Source organism: Chelonoidis abingdonii, chromosome 20 (assembly GCF_003597395.2).
Source record: "Chelonoidis abingdonii isolate Lonesome George chromosome 20, CheloAbing_2.0, whole genome shotgun sequence".
Lineage (NCBI taxonomy): Eukaryota > Metazoa > Chordata > Testudines > Testudinidae > Chelonoidis > Chelonoidis abingdonii.
The window spans coordinates 20,765,959-20,785,975 of record NC_133788.1 but is presented as its reverse complement, the minus strand read 5'-3'; the positions used below and the strand labels follow the sequence as shown (position 1 = coordinate 20,785,975).

The 20,017-nt window shown below is 41.5% G+C and overlaps 1 protein-coding gene across 4 annotated transcripts in view; it reads left to right on the top strand.

Annotated features, from left to right (window-relative positions):
• Positions 1–854: 854 nt before the first annotated feature.
• LOC116827732 (notchless protein homolog 1) overlaps positions 855–20,017 on the top strand; it is a 30,119-nt gene continuing 10,956 nt past the window's right edge. For 2 of the 4 annotated variants that reach the window (XM_075074093.1, XM_075074094.1), the window contains exons 1-8: positions 855–1,007; positions 2,245–2,389; positions 3,262–3,438; positions 5,939–6,048; positions 8,048–8,130; positions 8,618–8,670; positions 9,877–9,972; positions 18,947–19,060. In XM_075074093.1, coding sequence (XP_074930194.1) covers positions 874–1,007; positions 2,245–2,389; positions 3,262–3,438; positions 5,939–6,048; positions 8,048–8,130; positions 8,618–8,670; positions 9,877–9,972; positions 18,947–19,060 — 912 coding nt within the window. In that variant the 5' untranslated portion in view covers positions 855–873. Of the gene's footprint in view, positions 1,008–2,244; positions 2,390–3,261; positions 3,439–5,938; positions 6,049–8,047; positions 8,131–8,617; positions 8,671–9,876; positions 9,973–18,946; positions 19,061–19,535; positions 19,681–20,017 lie in introns of those variants that run through there. The other 2 variants (XM_032785524.2, XM_032785515.2) reach the window with 2 other exon arrangements.

The following is a 20,017-nucleotide window of genomic DNA, read 5'->3' as shown; positions in this document are numbered from 1 at the left end:
CCCCTGTAGGCCTGCTAGGAGGTTTAATATCTGTAAAGATTTTTGAGAATCTTGAAAAGCCTTACTAAAGTACCAGAAATTTTTGTAGCAAAGTGATGGGCACAACAACGTAATCTCTTGGAGGGTAAGCTGCTAGCAGGTAGAATTGTTTAATCTTGCCTTGGCTTTTAGCTATTTTATAGTCTTGCCAAAAGAAGCATTGACAAGAAGTACTGGGCAAGATTCTGACCTGGGTCATGCTGGTATAAATCCAGAGTAACTCCATTGGCTTCACCAGCATGACTTCAGACCAGAACACGGTGAATGTTTTGAATCTGAAACATCTTCAGAGTAGCAGTGCTCTCTAGGTTTGGGGAATTGGGCTTGTCAGTGGGCAAAACTGTTTAAATGGCCTAATAATGTTGCAAACTACAGTGGGCCATATGTCTTTAAACAGCAAATTAAGAAGCTCAAACACCCACACCGTGTTTAGTGTTGCATTAAGATAAAGTCCAGACAATGTGAAAATGATTTTTCTGTGTTCCTGTGTGTTTTCATACAATACAGGTACACGTAACTACCCAAGCATCATCTGAGACTGAAATAGCGGCTTTTATTGTTAGCGATTTTTTTTTATTGTATTTGTGAGTGAAGACAGACTGTTAATCCCTGCTTTGCGTAACAACACATCTGAGCATCCAGAAGACCTATATGGTATCTGCCCAGATAACTGTTGTGTATTGATACGTGATTCAGTTTTTTTGGAGGAAAAAAAAAAGTGGTATCTGAAAAAGGACCAGGTCTGCGTATGTTCACCTTCCACCTCTTAGCTAAAAGCTGTTTTCTCCTCTTTTAAAGAATATATTTCATATTTCTTAATTTCCCTTACAGTACATGGAAAAGGAAGATGCAGTTAATATATTACAGTTCTGGTTGGCAGCAGATAACTTCCAGTCTCAGCTTGCTGCCAAAAAGGGCCAGTATGATGGGCAGGAGGCACAGAATGATGCCATGATTTTATATGATAGGTGAGTTGTTCTAACAATTTGCCTTCACAGCTCCAGTTTGAAAAATCTAGTACTTGCATATGTGGCATTGCACACAGGGATATTCTCTTATTCAGTAAACATCTTACATTCTTGGCTTTCTGTGCTCTTGATGTATGGGACCGAGGGGCACATGCTGAAGAGCATGTTTATTAAAGGTGACCTCCAATGTAAATGTGTGGAAAATTGACTTTTTAAAACTCCTTGTGTACAAAGAAGTCTAAAAGCTTTGAAAGTCATCTTGCAGCTCTTACATGAGAAATACTGAATCTTGTCTAGCCTGTTTATGCTGGAGGATTCTATGGGTGGCTGGAGAACTAATGGCCTTATGTCATCACAAGACCTGGGCAGTTGGGAGGGGAAGGATTTGTTTGTCACTGTGTAAAACTCTGGATTTTGAGTTAAACAGGTTTTAATTCAAACTCCTGATGTACAATTGAGAGCAAAACTCACTCTTCAATATTCAGACACCCTCATGCCTTCAAGAGAAGGCTGAGAAAGCATCCCACTTCAGTTCTCTAGTCTTCCTAGGAGTCCTCCAGGAAAAACAGGTCAGAAAACACTTGTTGTTTTTGATATTTAAGAAGATGTGTTTTTTATTACCACTTTTTTGGGAGGAAAAAATCAACAAACTTGGACTTCCCTTTAGCTCTCATAAAGAAACAAGAAAGAGCACCAATAATGTAACTGCCACTCCAACGCTTGCAGGTTGCCTTTAATCATGTTAAAACAATAATGATTTCTTAAACTGCTTCTCAAAAAGCTTGTTCTAAAGCTGAAGTTAGAGTACCCAGGGCCACAAGCTGTGTTGAATTCATTTGTTGCTGTGTTAGGAGCTGGGAACAGTCCCTGACCTATTTCAAACTAACTAGCTCACCTCAGTTCCCTAAAATCGGTTGTTTAATAGTGCAGAACCTGCTTTGGGTTCTTACTGCTTGCCACCTCCTTGCTTTACAACATAATATTGTGTGTGCGCAACACTGCCCATAAGCGGTCACATAATGTACTTTATTCCATTTACTTTTCTCTCATTTTGAGAAGATATTTGTAAAAAATCTTTATTTCCTCAGTTCAGGGATTTTTTCCTAACCTTTGGATATCAGTTATACATACATTTTGAGGCTAGTGGCCACCTAGTTGTAAAGTTATTTTGCCCACCTGTGAACATTTTGAAACTTGTCTTTTATGTATAGTTTTCTCCCACTGTCCTGTGCTGCAGGTACTTCTCCCTTCAAGCCACACATCCTCTTGGGTTTGATGACTTTGTGCGATTAGAAATTGAATCCAATATCTGCAGGGAAGGAGGTCCGCTCCCTAACTGTTTTACTACTCCGTTGCGGCAGGCCTGGACCACCATGGAGAAGGTGAGAGAGCTTTTTGAACACATTCTTGGAAACTAGTAGAGAGAAAAGATGATTAGTAATAGAATTTTTCCCCCATCTCTAATTTTATCAGTTCTTAGTCTTTCAGCCTCTTGCTGCCTAGGTAATGTAGAATTGTTCCCTATGATATATTTTCCAGTGTTCTTTGTCCAGTCTGTTTTTAAATCTGCCAAGCAAAGACATTTATGTTAATTTTCTTTGTGAAGTGGAGGCTATTCTGCAGTCTAATATCTCTCAAACTTTCTTCTGAGGTTATCAGCTAACCTCAGCTGATTTTTTTGTTTCCTTTCGAAACACACTTCCTCCCTCATTACCTCTCTGCTCAGCCCACATCCTTGCAGAAAGAGACTCGTTAAAAATATTGATAGTTGATCATTGGGACTTGCTTTGCAATTCTCTTGAGGGTGCTGTAACTGCCATATAACAATATGCCACTAACTGAAGTATCTGAGTCATTAAGATAGTGGTTAAAGTTCTATAACTGGTAAAAACTCTTGAACAATGTAGTGGACATTTTCAGGCTACAAGGATAGGGAGAGACAGATTAGGAGCAAAAAGCACAAGGCAAATGCTTAAACCCTTCAGAGACTGAAATGAGAGTTTAAATATTAATACATAGGGCATGTCTAGAAAATTAATGTAGATTAAGGTAGGGTGTGAATTTAAAGCACAGTACCTGTTTCTGAATAACTCCATGTATGGACATTCTTGTTCAGGAATAGCTCTAAGGGTAGATGAGCCCTTAGTTCCCACGTATGGCCTTCTCCTGTCCTGTGTGTGCCACTGTTATAGTCATTCATTCTGATTGTATTCTCTTCCTTTTTATCAACAAAACCAATTCTTCTGTTTCCTAGGTTTTTTTACCTGGCTTTTTGTCCAGCAACCTTTATTACAAATACTTGAATGATCTCATCCATTCAGTACGAGGAGATGAATATGCAGGGGGGAATATTGCACTGACTGTTCAAGGCCCCAGTAGCTCTCCTGACAATGAGCCTCATACAACTGGTTCTGATGGCTCTGCCTCACAGGTAAAAAAAAAATCTGTTTTACTTCCATCCTAATAGCAGCTGTGGTCATTCCACAGTGACATCACCAAGCATGTGAAGAATTACATGTAAAGAAGCTTTGGTTAAGGGTACATTTTCATGTAATTTAAGTCTCACATTTAGCTTTCCTTTTAAATTCTATATTATAGTAGGAAATCTTTATTCCACTTTATTGTCTGTCTTAAATCAATCAATCAAAAGTAATTTATATAGAAAAATGCAACGCAATATTTAATATAGCTTCAATTCCTAACCAAAGTTGCACCTCTTACGATAATACTATTCAAATAACGCTGTGAGAGGTACAGAAAGTACATCATCTTTGGTTTGTATACAAATAATTACTGAAGACATTAAACTATTAATGTGCAATGAAGACTTCCTATTACAATTTGCATTATTAGACAATGGTTGTCATTAGAAGTGAATACAGTACTACACAGTGGAATCAGAAATACTGTAGGTCTTCGCTTAAAAAAACCCAGTATCTATGACATTATGTTTTATCTGCAGGAAAATGCAGATTTTTTGTGTTGACAGCTGTGAATCAATTGCTGTATGGTTAAAGTATAAACAATGCAAATTATGGATCTTAGGTTTTATTTGCAATAGCATGGTACTTTACAACAATTTAGTTCTTGTAAATGACAGACATGAACCTAGAGCAGAACATTTCTTTTTCAGGATAAAATAGAGATAGGCTATTGGTGTAGAGAGAAATAGCAGTTAATATCTACCATTTAGGTTCCTATGAATGCAGAACAGATCCAGCAGATTCTGTTGTGCTTTTTTCATCAAGCTAGCCAGATGTCCAGTCAGCTTAACTGGTTAGAAATTGAGTGTCTCTCTAGACTCCTAGATAACAACTCTTGTGCCTAACCCTCTTGTAATTAGCTGAGCTACATGGTAGTGATATCTGAGTTTGTGCTTCTGTTTGTATATGGTGCAGCTGAAGATGAGTACATTGTGAATAAAGACTTAAAAGATATGTTGCTGAGGAAGGCAGAGAGCTTTTTAATGAAACACTAAATAAAACTAGTTTGACTCTTCTGTAAACTATATGGAAGTGTGGCTGCAACTGGAAGTGAAGTGCTCAATTGCTTTCTAACTTCATTGAATTATGAGAGATTAGATTACATTTACTTTTGTTCAGTGACTTGGTGAAAATACAGTCTTGTTTTATCTCAACTCCAGGTTTTTCTGTGCTTCATTAATGGCTTCTCTGGTTCCTCTTCCATTTCTCCCCTCTTAGAATGCAGCTTTCTCAAGATTGTTCCCTGTGTGTTGCATTTGTAAGTGGGCCCAGCCTCAGAAGTGGCCAACAGAGCAAAGCACATCTAGGAACTTTTCTCTTGGCTAATGGCAGACACATTTTTTAACCTGGAATTGTCTGTCACAAATGAAAATGAAATTTTAGTTTTGTTCACATTACATTCAGATATGGAACAGGGGCAGCATATAGCAGTGGGCTCCAAGTTACCAGAGACTTAATTCACTTCAGATATTGAGCTTGGTTTAAGGGCAGAACAGTTCCAGAAATCCTGCAACAGCACATTTCCTATCAGACTAACAAAAGTGATAGCAATAACATCAACTGCAAACAGATATTGAGATGGTTTGAACACCATATCTGATAAATAAGGGGGTTGAGGCATTAAAGTCACCAGTATAGCCTGCTAGGTCTGGAAAAGCTGTGCGCTGAATGGACTAAGTAGAACAAACTGCTAGGAATTTTGCAATATAAATGGCAGAACATCTTAAAAAATAGAACACTGCGTTTAATGGTGTCTATAGTTATGCAGCTGAAAGGAGAGAATATTCTTTTCTGTGTGCTTCCACTTTAAATACAACAGGGTCTCCCTACATGCCTCACTAGCCTGCTAGGAAGCAGCTGCCATTAATGTTTCCATTTAAATACAGCATGTTAGTGAGTTACTGTATATGTTCACTCACTCTCACTCACATGTTTCTTTGTTTTCCTTAAGATGAAATAAGCAACTAATGTAGGAAATGTATGATTTGTTCTGTGTATGGGAAAATATACAACATTTCAGAGGAACTATACGTTTCCATTGAGGATTAACCACACATGTACCAAGTAGATGGCTGGAATTAGGGGGATTTTTTAATTGCTGCAGCTTTTGAGAGAGCTCCATTTTAAATTCAGAAACAAATATATGCATGTCCATGCAAATCCACTCAGTCAACCACTCTTTAAATAGACATTCTGACTTGTGTATTACATGTTTGCTTTTTTATGCTCTGTTCATGTAACTGTACTTTATCACTGTCTGATCAAAAATGTCATTTATTCTGAAATTCATATTTTGTGGGGTGGAGGCTGTATAATATTTTTGGGCCTACTGAGAAACTTTGAACTATTTTATAGTGTGCAAGAAAACTAAAATATCACTTGACCTGGTGTGCTAAGTGGCTATTAGTTGTCTGCATTTGGCACTAATATTTAGAATTTCTGTTGTAGTCCAGTGTCAAAAAGGTTAACGTTAAAATCCTGAAAAATTTTGATGAAGCAATAATTGTAGATGCTGCAAGTCTGGATCCAGAATCTCTATATCAACGAACTTATGCAGGGTAAGGTTTATTCAGTTTCTATCATTCTTTCATGTCTGTGCTTCCCCTTTGTTTCATTCTTGTTGTGTCTCTTTGTATTAACAGTGCAGATTGATGCAAGCTGTAGCACTCTGGTTTCATTCCAGTAGACGATTATAGTTGTAATGCATTAGTTAGCTGAAAAGTATTCTACCTCTTCAGTTAACTGTATCAGCCAGGGTCTGACTGCCTCCCTTTTGAATAAAGCAAGCTGTAACTCACAGTGGAATTTGGTCTGCTTCAGACTCCTAGTCTCTCAGTCATGGGAGCCCTACTGAATTGGGAGTTGAACAATACTGGTCAACCATGACTCCAGTTCAGGGGGAGGGGAATATATGAGTGTCAGCCCCAAGGCCTGAAATGCCAGTACTGGTGCATACACTGGGCTTGAGGCCCTGAGTTTTTCCTTTCAAGTAAATATCATCAAATAGTAATTCTGTGAGGAGCCTCTCAACGCCTTCAGCAGGTTAGAATATTGAATCTCTCCAGCCTGCAAAGCTGATGGAATCATTCCACCTTCTCCTGCCTCTCCCCCAAGGGCAGGTTCAGTTTTGATATCTTACAGGATAGTTTCACTCTGTGTATTTGTTCTATTTTATTACTTGAAAGTAATGGTTATTTAAATAGTATAATGCACATAGACATGTCTTCATGTTTGTGCCTCTCTGACCAAAAAAATCCACCAGCTGATAGTTTGAACACTAATAAAAAAAGCCCTTACTTTAAAAATTATTTTAAGCTGCTCTGTGTTGGTTCCAAGATGTTTCCTCTGCTCCATGTCCAGAAATTTAGTATTTTCTGATCTCTCACTGATAGGTGTTGGATTAGAAGGAAGCAAGCCCAGAAAATCTCAGCAGTCTAATATGCATCCTTGATTGTCTTCCTCCCTCTCACCAACTAGAGAAGAAACTGTTGCTGTCCATAAACCCAATGGATTGTGCTTTTCTTCTGCCTCTTAAGTCACTTCCTATTGTGATTGTCATCAGAGTACTGGAAAGCTTTTGTTTTTCTGCCTTTTTTTCCATCTCTCTCAAACAGAGATGCTTTTTCCATGGCTTCTATAATAAGAAAATGTGGATTCCTTAAAATAAGGGGTCCGGTGAAAGGAATTTGCTCTTTGCAGATATAACAAAAAATGATAGTACTTTTTAAATGGGACTTGCCCCTTTTTTTGCTACTTTATGATGTATAAGGAGGTCATGAAATAAGGTGTCCTGGAAACTTAGTTTTTTCTGCTCCTTCTGTGTCTCTCTTCTCTCCCCCACCATTAGAAATATCAGGAATGTAAACTCTGGTCATCCCTGCTGTTGCCAGAGGACTATCTGGTTATAGGTGATCTCAGGGAATGCATGTCATTAGATCTTATGTTAACTGAAGGGACAGAAATCTCAAATATTTTACAAAGGTTTCTTTTTTCTAAAATGTTAACTAGCCATGGAAATTATGTAGGTGTCAGGAGAAAGTTTAAAACATCTAATTAAAAATCCCTTCCAATCCAACTGCTTAGCTTTCACTGTCCTGGTTCCTTTTTGTGTTGTCAGTGTCTTACAGGCTAGACAGGATCTAAATTTCTAATGTAAAGAAGTAAATACTTTTGAGGGATGGGGCAATTTAATTAATCATAAAAAGCACAAGCCCGCTTTCTTTCATTTTCTGGTCACCTTTAACTTAAATCAGTTGTTCCCTAATTCATTTTGATAGCAGCAATTGGGTCACTTACTGACACAGACTTTAATGTGGTATAATCAAATCATTTTGAGGTTTGTATCTCTACTGAGTTTCGAGAAATGCATTCTGTAAAATAAACTTGGGATTTAGATGAAAGAGGGAAAATATCGGGATGGTAAAACACTAGCCCTGGCTTTTGGGCCCAAGGACTTCTTAGCCATTGTAGAGAGCCTTTGCTCTGCTTCTACCGGACAGTTTTTCACATTGCACCCCGGCTAACCTGCATAGCTTTGTCTACTGCCTCTTGCTGCAGGAAGATGACATTTGGAAGAGTCAGTGACCTGGGACAGTTTATCAGAGAGTCGGAACCGGAACCTGATGTAAAGAAATCAAAAGGTTTGCTTTCTCCTTCCTCGTTTGCATCTGTAAATGTTTAGTAGCAGCTGCCCTCTTCCTTTCTTGCAACAGCCAAGATGAGCAGGATTCTGCTGTCTCCAGAGCCAGTCCATATATTTTTGTCAAGCAGAGGGAAGATGCTTGAGAGACCGTCCTGTACATTCAGCCCATGCTCATTCCCCAGCCAGACCCTGCTTTCCTGCTCCAGCGGGACTCAGCAGCAGGACAAGTGTTGTGGGCAATTTCTGGGATTTGAACTATCAACAGAACATGGCAGGGGGTGGGAATTGGCTAAGAGCTGAGCTGATAAAACTTCTTATGCATTTGAACTTTAAAAAAAGGTCTTCACTGGCTCAGCTCCCCCCAGCATTAGCAGCAGAGGCTCCCAGTCCCTGGCCTGGATAGGCTTTTCCAGAGTAGGGCAATGAGACTACTTGGCTGAGTTTACTAATATTTGCCTTGAATGCATTTTCCTTTTTTTCTCAAGGGTCCATGTTTTCACAAGCTATGAAGAAATGGGTGCAAGGAAACACAGATGAGGTATGCCCTCTTTTCAAGCACCGTTTTTTGAGTGTAAAAATCTGGATTTACAATTCCAATTACAGATGAAGAATATTCTCAGGTTCTCAGTCCTGACCACTTTCTTTGGCAGACATTCCTCCACTAGTCTAGCTCATTAACTGTCCTATGCCAAAATGTTCAGAAAACATAAATGACTTCCATGCAGTTGAGAGAACAGTTTGATTTTTGACATTGCCAGCTGGTTGGCTTAACTAATGTAATTGGTAACTACAGGTTTGTGATCAGGGATGTATTACCCTTTGTTACCAACTAGCTCACATTCCCCCTCTGGAAGGGGTGAGGGCTCCTTGCACCAGAGGGCAAGCAGCCTCTGCGGCATCTCTGAGAGACATAACCTGAGAGATGTAGGGCAGCTACTTAGATATCTCTGCATACCTTCACAAGACATTATGCTCTGGTTGAATCTTCCACTATGGATACAACTGTGGGGACTGCAGTATTACAGTCAGCTGTCTCTACCTCACACCCACCTCCTGTCTGACTACTGCTTGTTAATCTTCCATGTGTGGAATATGAATAGGGTCCATCACTTGAGGAAGAAATGGAGGTTACTTACCTGTAACTGGAGGTTCTTCAGGATGTGTGATCCCGATCTGTATTCCACCACCCACTTTCCATCCCCTCTGCTTCCAATTGTTTGGACTGTGAGAATAGGAACTGGAGATGTGCTGGCCCTCACCATCCTTTATGCTATTGGTTCAGAGCACAAGGAGCTATGATGCACATGCAGGCCAATGGACACTGCTTGTAAAAAAATAAATAAATTACATTTTAAAAAAAATAATCCAGACTCAGTCAAATGGGGCACATGCATACCCAGGTTTGGAATACAGATAGGAACCACACGTCTCAAAGAGCCTCTAGCTACAGATAGTAACATCCATTTCTGCACAGATGGTGATAATTGTTCTATAGTGATGCTGTAAAGTGACCACTGCATCTAGGTTGAAGACTAGATTCCCCTCTTCAGGACTGATCAGCTCCCTATAAAGTAAATCTAAGACTCTGCCTGTCACTGAGATGGCTAGATTAGCCCTGTTTAGAAATACTCCTATTTTACAAGGTTTAAAAGGTGACTGTAGTAAAAGCACTTTTGGATCTGTGACTCAAAGAATTAACAATTTCAAACAACTTACACTCAGAAAACAGTTTCCTTTGTTTTAGGCCCAAGAAGAGATGGCTTGGAGGATAGCAAAGATGATAGTCAATGATGTTATGCAGCAGGCACAAAATGACCAGCCTTTGGAAAAAGTTACAAAGGTAAATACAGGAGCCTCAACCATCTTATTCTTTTCCAGTCTGACTTGGAAGAATGGCACTTTTGCACACTTTTCCTAGTGAGTTTGATAACTAGTGTGTATGTCTGTACACTGTGCAAGATTTCTTGAGAGTTCTCATTAACGTGAAATCAGCTTTTCAGGCTATATGACTGGCTGGCTTGTGGAAGAGTTTCATGGCTGAGACACCAAGATAATAGGTGCTGTATAGATAACTTTGATAGAAAGCATCTGTCCATAGTTGCACAATTGTACAAGTCCTCTCGTGTTCTTTGTTGTTCCTTTGGGATCTTAATTAAAGAGGTTGTCTTGTTATGATGGGTGATCAATACAGGAATGTCTTAGTTAAGTTCCCACTTGCTGTTTCACATTGAGTGCTAAAATACTTGCCTAATGTACCAATAAAACATTTAAAAGCTGTTGCTTATTGGTCACACCAACTTTATCACTGTGCTACATTTATGATATGAAGAAATAGGGAAGCCCGATAGATTTGGCTTTGATTTACATTATGTTTAAGTGTTTAATAATTTTTTTAATAGTATTTCTGGTTTTCTGCAATCACCCAAGAGTCCAGGTTATGAAACAACCTCTCATGCAACAGTTTTATTATGAAACAATATAGTTGATTGCTGTATTCCTCTTTGCTAATCTCTTGATATTGGTAGTCAAAATTTCTGAAGGCGCAGGATAACCTATGAAATCTACCTGCATCTCTGTGCTGTCATCACCAAGGAGTTAAGTGTCTACTCAAAACATAGGTTTGTGACTGTCGTCTTGTTTCTGGAGGCAGTGATATGAGTGACTTATACAAGTCCCTCTACTTACGTTTGTCTGTAAACAATCTAATTCCCATCTGAGTAGATGAAAAGGGCACGTGGAATACACTCACTTTTTAAAAACAAGAGCCTTTAAAAATCAGTGGCTGTAGACAGTTGGAACTCAAATTTAAGCAAGTACAGTTGCAGTAATTGGAAGTTTCTTCCTCATCAAAAACTCTTTCCAGCCAACTTTGTGCAAACATTTGCCTACTCCACAACTGTCTGTCCTTGTACTGGATGGTTGATCTGTACAATTTTCAGCCACTTTGTCTAGAATGAATTTTAATTCTGTGTTTCCTTTCCCAGCTATGATTTCAGAAATGCCAGAGCAAGAAATGTGGTGTTCTGCTTTTGAAGATGAGTGAACTTTTTCCCTTTTGGTGGAGTCTTCTTTAACACAGCCAATGAAAACAAAACACTGTTACTTCAGACAGCTGATACTCCCTCATCCATCAGGGAGGAGGAAAAGGAGCAATCCTATATCTCCTCCACAAAGTACAAAGTAATGTTGTTTTTTTAATACTGCACGTAGCGTTCACAATAATGAAGGTTTTAAAGAGATGAAGAAGCACTTCATGAACATGTCACTGGAAAACTGTGATCAGCTTCACAAATACTTTACCCCATCTCGGAAGGACTGTTAATCACAATATCTGCAATGGGACATGGGCCACACTGGGGACGGGGGAAGGCTTTGTTGTAGTTTCTAGTTCTACTACTACTTGTAATTTTTAAACACACAACTGTAAAGGCCACAGGGCAGCTTCCCTGACCTTACGCATTGGAGAGGTCAGCCTGAGATGAGGAATACATTGGCAGTGACTGATCGGAAGAGCTATACCCATTATATTTTTCCTTACTTGAACTAGAGGAGTATTCAACTGTAAGATAAATAAATACATTTTACTTCCTTCATAACTGCATTCATTTTGGAAAAAAGCATAAAATGGCCAGGAATGAAGACTGGACAATGTAACTCTTTCTGCCCTTAGTCAAGCTGTTACCCTTGCATACACGCATTCCTTGCTTCTAGTATGCAGAAGACTTACAAACCAATCTCTTGCCTGTGCAGCCCTCCGTTTCTGATTCATGGATCTGAGTCCAGCCCACTGTGCTGAGCGGACTGTGCCCAGTGGACTCTGCTCCATTTTCTTACTTCTCCATCATGCAGGTATAAAATAACTCCCATTATGGGTTGCTGCCATTCTCCATAATGTGCTGTCGTCAAACCGAGACCATATCTATTCCTAGATGTTTGTTTTTAAGGAAAAAAGATCATTCAGTTTTAGGACATTTTGGCTTTATTTCCCCTTCATTATTTTCAGCATTTTCAACTTATATAGCCTTTGTTTTAAACAAAAAGCCACAGCATCTACCGTACTACTTCACTCTTGGTCGCCAGACCAGTGAGGTGATTCTACAGAGCATCTGAAGCACTCAAGTTGTCACTCCGTTATATTATCGCTTTTTTTTTTTATTGTGAAGCATTTCTGGTTTGGGTTTATTTTATTATGATTGCTTTGTTTTCTCAAGATTGTGCAAAAAATCATTTTATAAAAATTCTCAATCATCTCCAATGTTCAGAAAGTCTTGATTGACTAGCAAATATTATTCTGTTGCAATATTTGACTGTATAGAGGCACACTGTGTATTGTCTAAGAAGAAGCAAAAAGGCTGTGTATAAGGTTTTTGGTACTATGTACCACCTCTTATTTCTCTCATGCCCAAGTATTCATGTACTTAAAGCATATTATATTTAATTGTGTTGATTTAAAATATATAAATATTAAAAATTGTGTCAATTTTCTGTTTTGAGGGCATTTGATTTTTCCTACATATCTTTTATGCATGGGTGTCCTCTTTGCTTTTATGAACAAAAGGAATCCTGAAATACCTCTTTGGCTGGTTAGTTATGGTGGGCCAGATTTAACGGTGTCCTTAATGGAAATGTCCATATAATGGCTAGTTTAAATTTCTTACTGGTGGAAATTATGCATAGAAGCTTAGCAAAATGAAGTTTTTAAATATGATAAACTTGGTCATTTGAAAGAAAATTAAGCATCAATTTAGAAAAGCATAGCATAAGTACCGGTGATCCTCCTGAGGGGATCACTGGTTTGGAAAAGAAGCTTTTGGAAGAGTAGAAAGACTTAAGTTGTAACTCAGTTACCGTGTGTGTCCGCAGTGAGATTTTCTGGGAGAACTGACACCTGTGGAGCTGCCCCAGAATAGCACTCAGCATCACACTATCCATGCAGTGGTACAGGATGGGGAGCCAGCTACCTTTGCAATGTCCTGGATACAATATGAAAATTGAGCACAGCTCCTAACAATTCAGGCTTGTGAAGTATCTCTCTCCTCTTACCTTCGGTAATGCAATGCTTCTGACTGAAGCAAGAAGGCTTCTGTAGAACCATGACAGCTACACTCAAATACTGACAAATTCGTATTACATGCATATGCATCAACTTGGAAAACTCAGGTGATTGATCCTTTGTGCTATTGTGATAAGAGATTTGTCTGCAAGTCTGTGATCACCTTATGCCCATGTCTGTTGTGATTTCACATATGTATGACTTCACAGATTCTCAGTTACAGCTTTACTGTTATAGTGGTAAAGCATCTCTAATGTATCTTATATCCTACTGATATGTTTCAGTGGAAGTCCCTGGTGACATGTGACATTTGTAGTTACACTGAGGTTGCAGAAGCTACGTACTGTTACAGCAAGTGAATGGAACATGACAAAGAATATTCACTTGGGACACCACAGTAAGTTACTGAAAACTTAGCTGTTTATGCTGTCTACTAGAGTATATCAGAATAAACACTGGTATACAGTTTACTCGGCTTAAGTTCTGAGATGGTAGAAAACTAGCAGTGAGGAGCCTTGTGTTTTTATCATTGGAGTTATTTGTTTCAACAAGTTTTCCTTCCCAGCCCAGCTTCTGAGGGGTTCTGCACTTAAATCATAGCAACTTGTCACAAGCACAGGATTCTGACTCCACTGCAGGATCATGGAATTTGGCAGGAAAGGAGAAAACGCTTCCTTAAAGTCATGGTGAGGCATTGGAAGACAGACACAATAACACCGTGTTTTGTGTCTGGTTGCATCAGAATTTCATCTCTTCCTGCTGGGAAAGCCAAGACTTATCACTGAATCCAAACTGCTCTCTACCAACATTAGCCATTTATCCAGCTTCAGAGGAAATGTAAATTCACCAGGTTCAGCTAAATACTTCAAGGAAGAATAGCATGGAAGCAAAGGCCCTGAACCTACACTCAGAAATGCCATCAAGTCTTATCTATCAGCCTTCATAAGCAAAGCTAACTCTGAAGGCTGTTAACTCTTAGTCCAGTGCTATGTCTAGACTGTCTGTCAAATCAATGCTTATAGGTAATATGACTATTCCTGTCTAAGCTACTTAGCTCCAGCAGTTGGCAAACATTAAGCACTGTTCAAGAATTAGGCTGTTCTCAGCTAGTAGGGAAGCAATAGTGGGTGTTGCTTCATTCAGGGTGTACATACATTAATCCTTTCTTTTCCCTCCATAAAGCACTCAGAACTTTTGTTGCCCACAGGCTTCTAAGGTTGCAATATGAGCCTCTGTTCCTGTGGGTGTATTCCAGTTGGGCTGTACTGGAAGTGAAAGTTATCGGCACCCAGCCCATTTAGTTCATTATGGTGAATCTCAACGAATTGCAGGTCCATTAAATCTCCCTGTAGATCAGTTTGGCTGCTCATTTAATCAGGGTCTGTAATGAAGATAAGATATGAGGAGATGCTCTAGAAAATATGATATTGGACTTTGTCTTTGTTACACAATTTTAGAAAATGCCACCTCTAAACTATGATGAAACAAATTAAACTGAGTAATTTTTCTTCCTGGGTGCTGGCTTCTGTAGCCACTTAGTCTGATTAATGCTCCCCAAAATCTCTTGTTTGCATCACAAGTCAATATCTAGTNAAAAAGGATGTTTGAGTAAAATGTTGTTTTGTTCCGTTAGTAATGTTGTAGGGTTTATTTGTGGTCACAGTAGTTGCATAAATACTTGCTCAGTGTAAAGCATGGATATTGCACTAAGTGCAAAACTGTCCCTTTTATTCAGCATATATGCTTAGTTAAAATCTTTTTTTTGGGGGGGGGGGGAGTTTCAGGCATCAAACTGTTACGTCATGGAGAGTAGCACGGTCATTGCAGTTCACCTTCCAGTCTTCTAACTGTGCACTCCTCCACCACGTGTTTGAAGTGGGAGATGGCTACTGCCTTCTTGTGGCATAACGCAAAACCAATGTAGACAAAATGCAGAATGCAGGCTCGTATCCTAAACTCCTGAAATGTTCCCTCCCTGTGCACCTGAATTTCAGGGGTGACAATGAGGACCTTGTTCTTTGAGATTTAATGGCAAAGCTCATTCTGTTCCCCCTCTGTTCTCTTTCGTGTTGCGTGGGCATCTACCTAACTAGCCTGCATTCATTCATAGCAAGCATGCCTGTGGTAGAGAGGCATCTTTGAAAGCACCACCTTTCTGCTGTAAAGTGGCTCCTAGGTTGTTAAATTTAACCCTGGAACGGGCACTATAAATGCCAGAGCCCTGTCTGTTCCTTGCTGTAAAAATGTGCTTCAGCACCTGTGCTGCGCAGAAATGCTTATCAAGGTGGAGTAATTGTGAAGTGCTGCAGTGCCTGAGAACTGTGAACTCTGTCCTGTTATAATGGGTGCTGGTTCTCAAATGGACCAATGGTAGTTTAGCTGTCAACTATTTCTCTGTCCATTTTAGTACCAGCGGCAGTTAAGGTACTTACCCCACACTCTCAAACTGCCTCCCTGGCTGCTGGAAGCCCTAGGTTCCCTTTCCCCTACTGTTATGTATGCACAAATCTGCTGCCTATTGAAAACGTACTGTGGGCATGATACGAAATTAATGGGATGTTTAGATTAGAATAAATAATAGCAGGGCTCTGGCTTGGCTTGCATTGTTCGTTGTCATATTTAATTATTTAAAAAAAATTAAATGAAGCTGCCACAGAAGTTGTAGCCCACACTGAAGAACGCTGCATCAGCCAGAGCCTTTGCTCCAGTGTGTCTGAGTGGGGAGACACTCCAAGAAGACGACGCTTCAGATCCTATCATATAAGCAGAGAGTTGCAAAGCTGGATATGCAGGGACAGCAGCAGTCTGGGTGGTGCATGGCTGGAGCCGATGACCTCTTTCCAGCCTGGATTGCTGTTTCCTTTTTCCGCAAATGCTGATGCTTTTGCTACAAGCCTAATTGTTGGGGATAAACAGCCTAAGATCAAGCTCTACATCAAGGGATCATTAAACCCATGTTCTCAAGAGGATGCATAGGAGAAGGATGGCCTACTGGTTAGGGGACTAGACTGGCTTGTGAGAGATCTGGCTTCAGTTCCTGCTCTGCCACAGACATCTTGTTTGACCTTGGGGAAGTCACTTATTCCCATTTTATACAGACAGGACCGGAGAGACTAATAGCGTTTCCCTACCTCACAGGGTGGGGTGAGATTAGGTACGGTAAAAATGGAGGTGCTCCAATACTGTAATAGCAGAGGCCATTTAAGTATCTAGATAGTGATCCCTGAACAGTTTTACACACCTGGCAACTTCTTGCAAGCAGGTGCCCTCAAAATACGAAACACTAGGGAAATCCTAGTGTTTCTCCATGTAGAACAATCAAAAAGGGACCACAACGCACCAGAAAGTGGTGTGTCATGCAACACGTGGGCTAATTTGAAGATGTTGGGAAAGAGGGATGGAAATCCATCAAGTCCTACCCTGGTTTGTAACTTTTCTGAGGAATATGTAAGTAAAGGATCCCACTTGCTGGACATTTGAGTACAGCACAAAGCCTCTTGATAATGAGAAATCTAGGACAGGGGTTCCCAGTCTGTGATCCCTGGAGAAATTGGTGGGGATCGATGGAAAGCTGGCTGGTCCCAGAGTGCTGCTTCCTCATTTCCAGCTGATCCGTTCCATTGAAAGAAACAAAAATTACATGAAACTGCTTTTCCATGGGAGCACCAGCTCTTGTTGCCGCAGAGATGTTGCGGCATCATGAATTGGAGAGGATCGTCCATGAGACAGCCTTGCTAGTAAGGAGTTGCAGAGTGTGCTGTGAAAAAGGCTGAGCATTCTGATCTAGTGCGTTCTGGGGGTAGATGTGGTAATTAGCACCCTTAGGTAGATAGTAGAATGTGTTAATGCATTTGGTTTTTGCCTCTGGAGGCTTTAAGTTCTGTCTCTTCAGAAGTGAAAATAAGTCAGGTGGTCTCCTGCTCTCTCTGCTTTGCAAAACTTGGACATGATTCAGCAGGATGGTAGTCTCTTCTGCCAGGAAGAAGCCAGGGCTGGAAATAACAAGGGGGCAAGGGATTGTGGGACTGTGTATAGTGGGGAGCCTGGGATTGGAATAGCAGGGTGCCACAGGTCAGGCTGAGGGGGAATTGGTGAGATGTGTAGGGGAAACCCTCCCAGCACCCTCATATTATGCCCAACTCCTTCACTGGCAGAAGTCCTACAATTCTGAAATGAGGGAGGGGGGACTAAGTGTGAAATCTTGAGTGGATACAATTTTCAAACTTGCCTGTGATTAAGTCAATGAGATTCAGGCTCCTAAGTGCCTAAAAGTGCTACATCACATTTGAAAATGAGCCATAGGTTCTTAAGTCATTTAAGTGCTTCTGAAAATGTTACCAGTATCTTAGTGACAAAACCAATGACAAGAAAGGCCAGGGATGAGGATGGAAACAGCTGTGGGAAGGACTGACCATAATTTCATTTTTCTGAGTTTGACCAAGGATCTGATACTTGTGAGCAGGGAGGGAATGATTCTGATCTCCTTTGTGAAGTGCTTTGAGATCAACATGAAAAATACTACATAACTTAGCACTAGGTGGTATTAATTTATCAAAGCGACTCTGCTTCTTCCCAAACGATTTGGATTATTTATTTTTTTTGTTTTAAATCTGTCAGAATGATCTGGAACTAGAATATCAGACTGTACCAATATTTTCTGCACCTCTCTGCTGAGTTTTTGCTGAGGTGTAACAAATGATTACAATCAGTATGATGCTTAATGGAAGAGGGTGGTATGTACTGTCTAAGGCCCTGATCCTATAACGAGCTCCATGGGAACGGACTCGTGATGGACCACATGGCCGCAGGTTCTGCCTGCACAGAGCTCGTTGTAGGATGAGGGACATTGTGGGGTCACGAGTGGAGGTCTTTCTAAAAGATCCTTTAGCTCTCTCTGAAGTTACGGACTTGATGCAGAAATTCCTGGGCAGGCTCTCAGGCCTGAGGTCTGCAGGAGGTCACTGACCACAATAAATCTCTGAACTGATACCTAAAGGCTCCAGCTCTTTTAGAGGGATGCTGCCAAACTGAACTGGGCCCTCGAATAGGTTTGGTAAAAGCCACGTCTAAGCTCTACAAACCCGAGGAGGCAGAGACTGAGAGAGAGAGGTTTCCATTCAATTACCAAAAGAAATAGGTTTTTGTCTGTATGTTTACAGTGACCTAGTCTTGGACAAGGTTTGTAATCCAAACATTGCAGATGGTCTAAACCATGACAGCCTGAGAACGAAGTGAAACTGAGTCACCTCTTTTCCCTGTCCAGCTAAGAGATGCAAATAGCAAACAAGCGGAGGAGGCTGTAGAAGAGTCCATTGCATTTTTACCACAACACATGACTAAGCTAAGGTGATCTTGGTAACATAGGTGAGGCCATTTGTGGAGTGGTTTAATGCCTGTTAACAGGACTGGATCCTTTTAAACACACTAGGTACTATTCATGAAGCTGAAAAACATTTGATGCTTCCCCACTGCTGGAACCCGGACAGACCCTGTGCCCTCATTTGGTGTGTCTGTCTTTTACAATCTGGAGTGAAATAACTCAAATACTCCCATGCTTTTCTCTATTCCCTCTTTCCTGACACCTTGCCACCAGATGCTGGGTTTTTAAGGCTGGTTATTTTCTCTCTCCCTCACATTGCTCGTGCGGAAATCTGCCCAGGGAATCTTTTTGTCCTCTGGCAGCTTGGCTCAGATGTCTGCCTACATCACAGGAGCAGTTCCCTTTCTCCACGGATCGCTTGCTATAGCCTCTCTTCTCCAGCAGGTGGAAGCAGAGCTTCCTGGCCGAGCTGCAGCCCAGGCGCACAGAGATGAGCTCACCACTTCCTCTCCACATGGGCAGGGCTGCAGTAAACACATGGCTGGGGCTGGCCAGGTGAGTGGGGATCTGCTGGGGCTTGGGGACGGGGGAGGGGCAGAGGAGGCGTCCCTAACCAAAACCTTTCTAGCAAGAGCTGCCTGCTGGCCCCCCGGAGAGCCCCGTTGCTGCAAACGAATCCAGAGCAGCCCACAGAGGGAGCTGGGATGAGGGCCCTGCCCCATCCCTTCCTTACTTTGGGGAGTCCTAGCTGCTCCTGGGGTTGAAGGAGGCGTCCCTCCCATTGTAAAGCCGGACCTTAGAGTAGTGTTTAAACCCCACCCCCCAGCTGCCCGGGGGGGGGGTGCTGCTGAGCGTGGGAGAGACCCCACTGCAGCAGGTGGTGCCCAGCCTGGGCTGAGAGATTTACCTGGTCAGGAGCAAGGAGCTGCGGGAGTGAATCGGGCCCCTGCCTCCCCAGTCCCCCAGCCCAAGGGAAGGAGTTTGTGGCGGGGAGGAGGGGTTTGTGCTACAGATGGGAGGCGTTGGCCGAATTATCTGGGCTTTGGGGTTACTGGTGCAAAGGAGCCCAAGCCAGCGTGTCCCACTAACACGTGGGGATGTTCACTGGTGCTGACATGGTGCTTCTGGAGGAAGGGTCTGGACTCTGGAGCGCTGCGCTGAGCGGAATCGGGCAGGTTAACAGTGTATCTGGGGGTAGCAGGTAGATGGTGGGGCTCTGGCTGTCAGTCTTCCCGGGTTCTGTGCCTGCCTCTGCTGGGTGACCCAAGGTTTTTGTGTTTATTTCCCAATCTGTAAAATGGGGATAATGGGCCGGCGGGGGAGGAGGGGGAGAGATGTGAGGGCTAATGGCAGGAAAGCACCTAGAGGTCCTCTGATGACAGTCCCTGTGCAGATGGAGTGTGTCCGGTCACAGGGAGCTGTGGAGCAGCTCTCTGGCTGTGGTGTACTCAGTGCTGTGTGGGTTATGCTGGTGCCGATCTCTGGCAGTGGTGGGTTTGATTTATCGTCGCG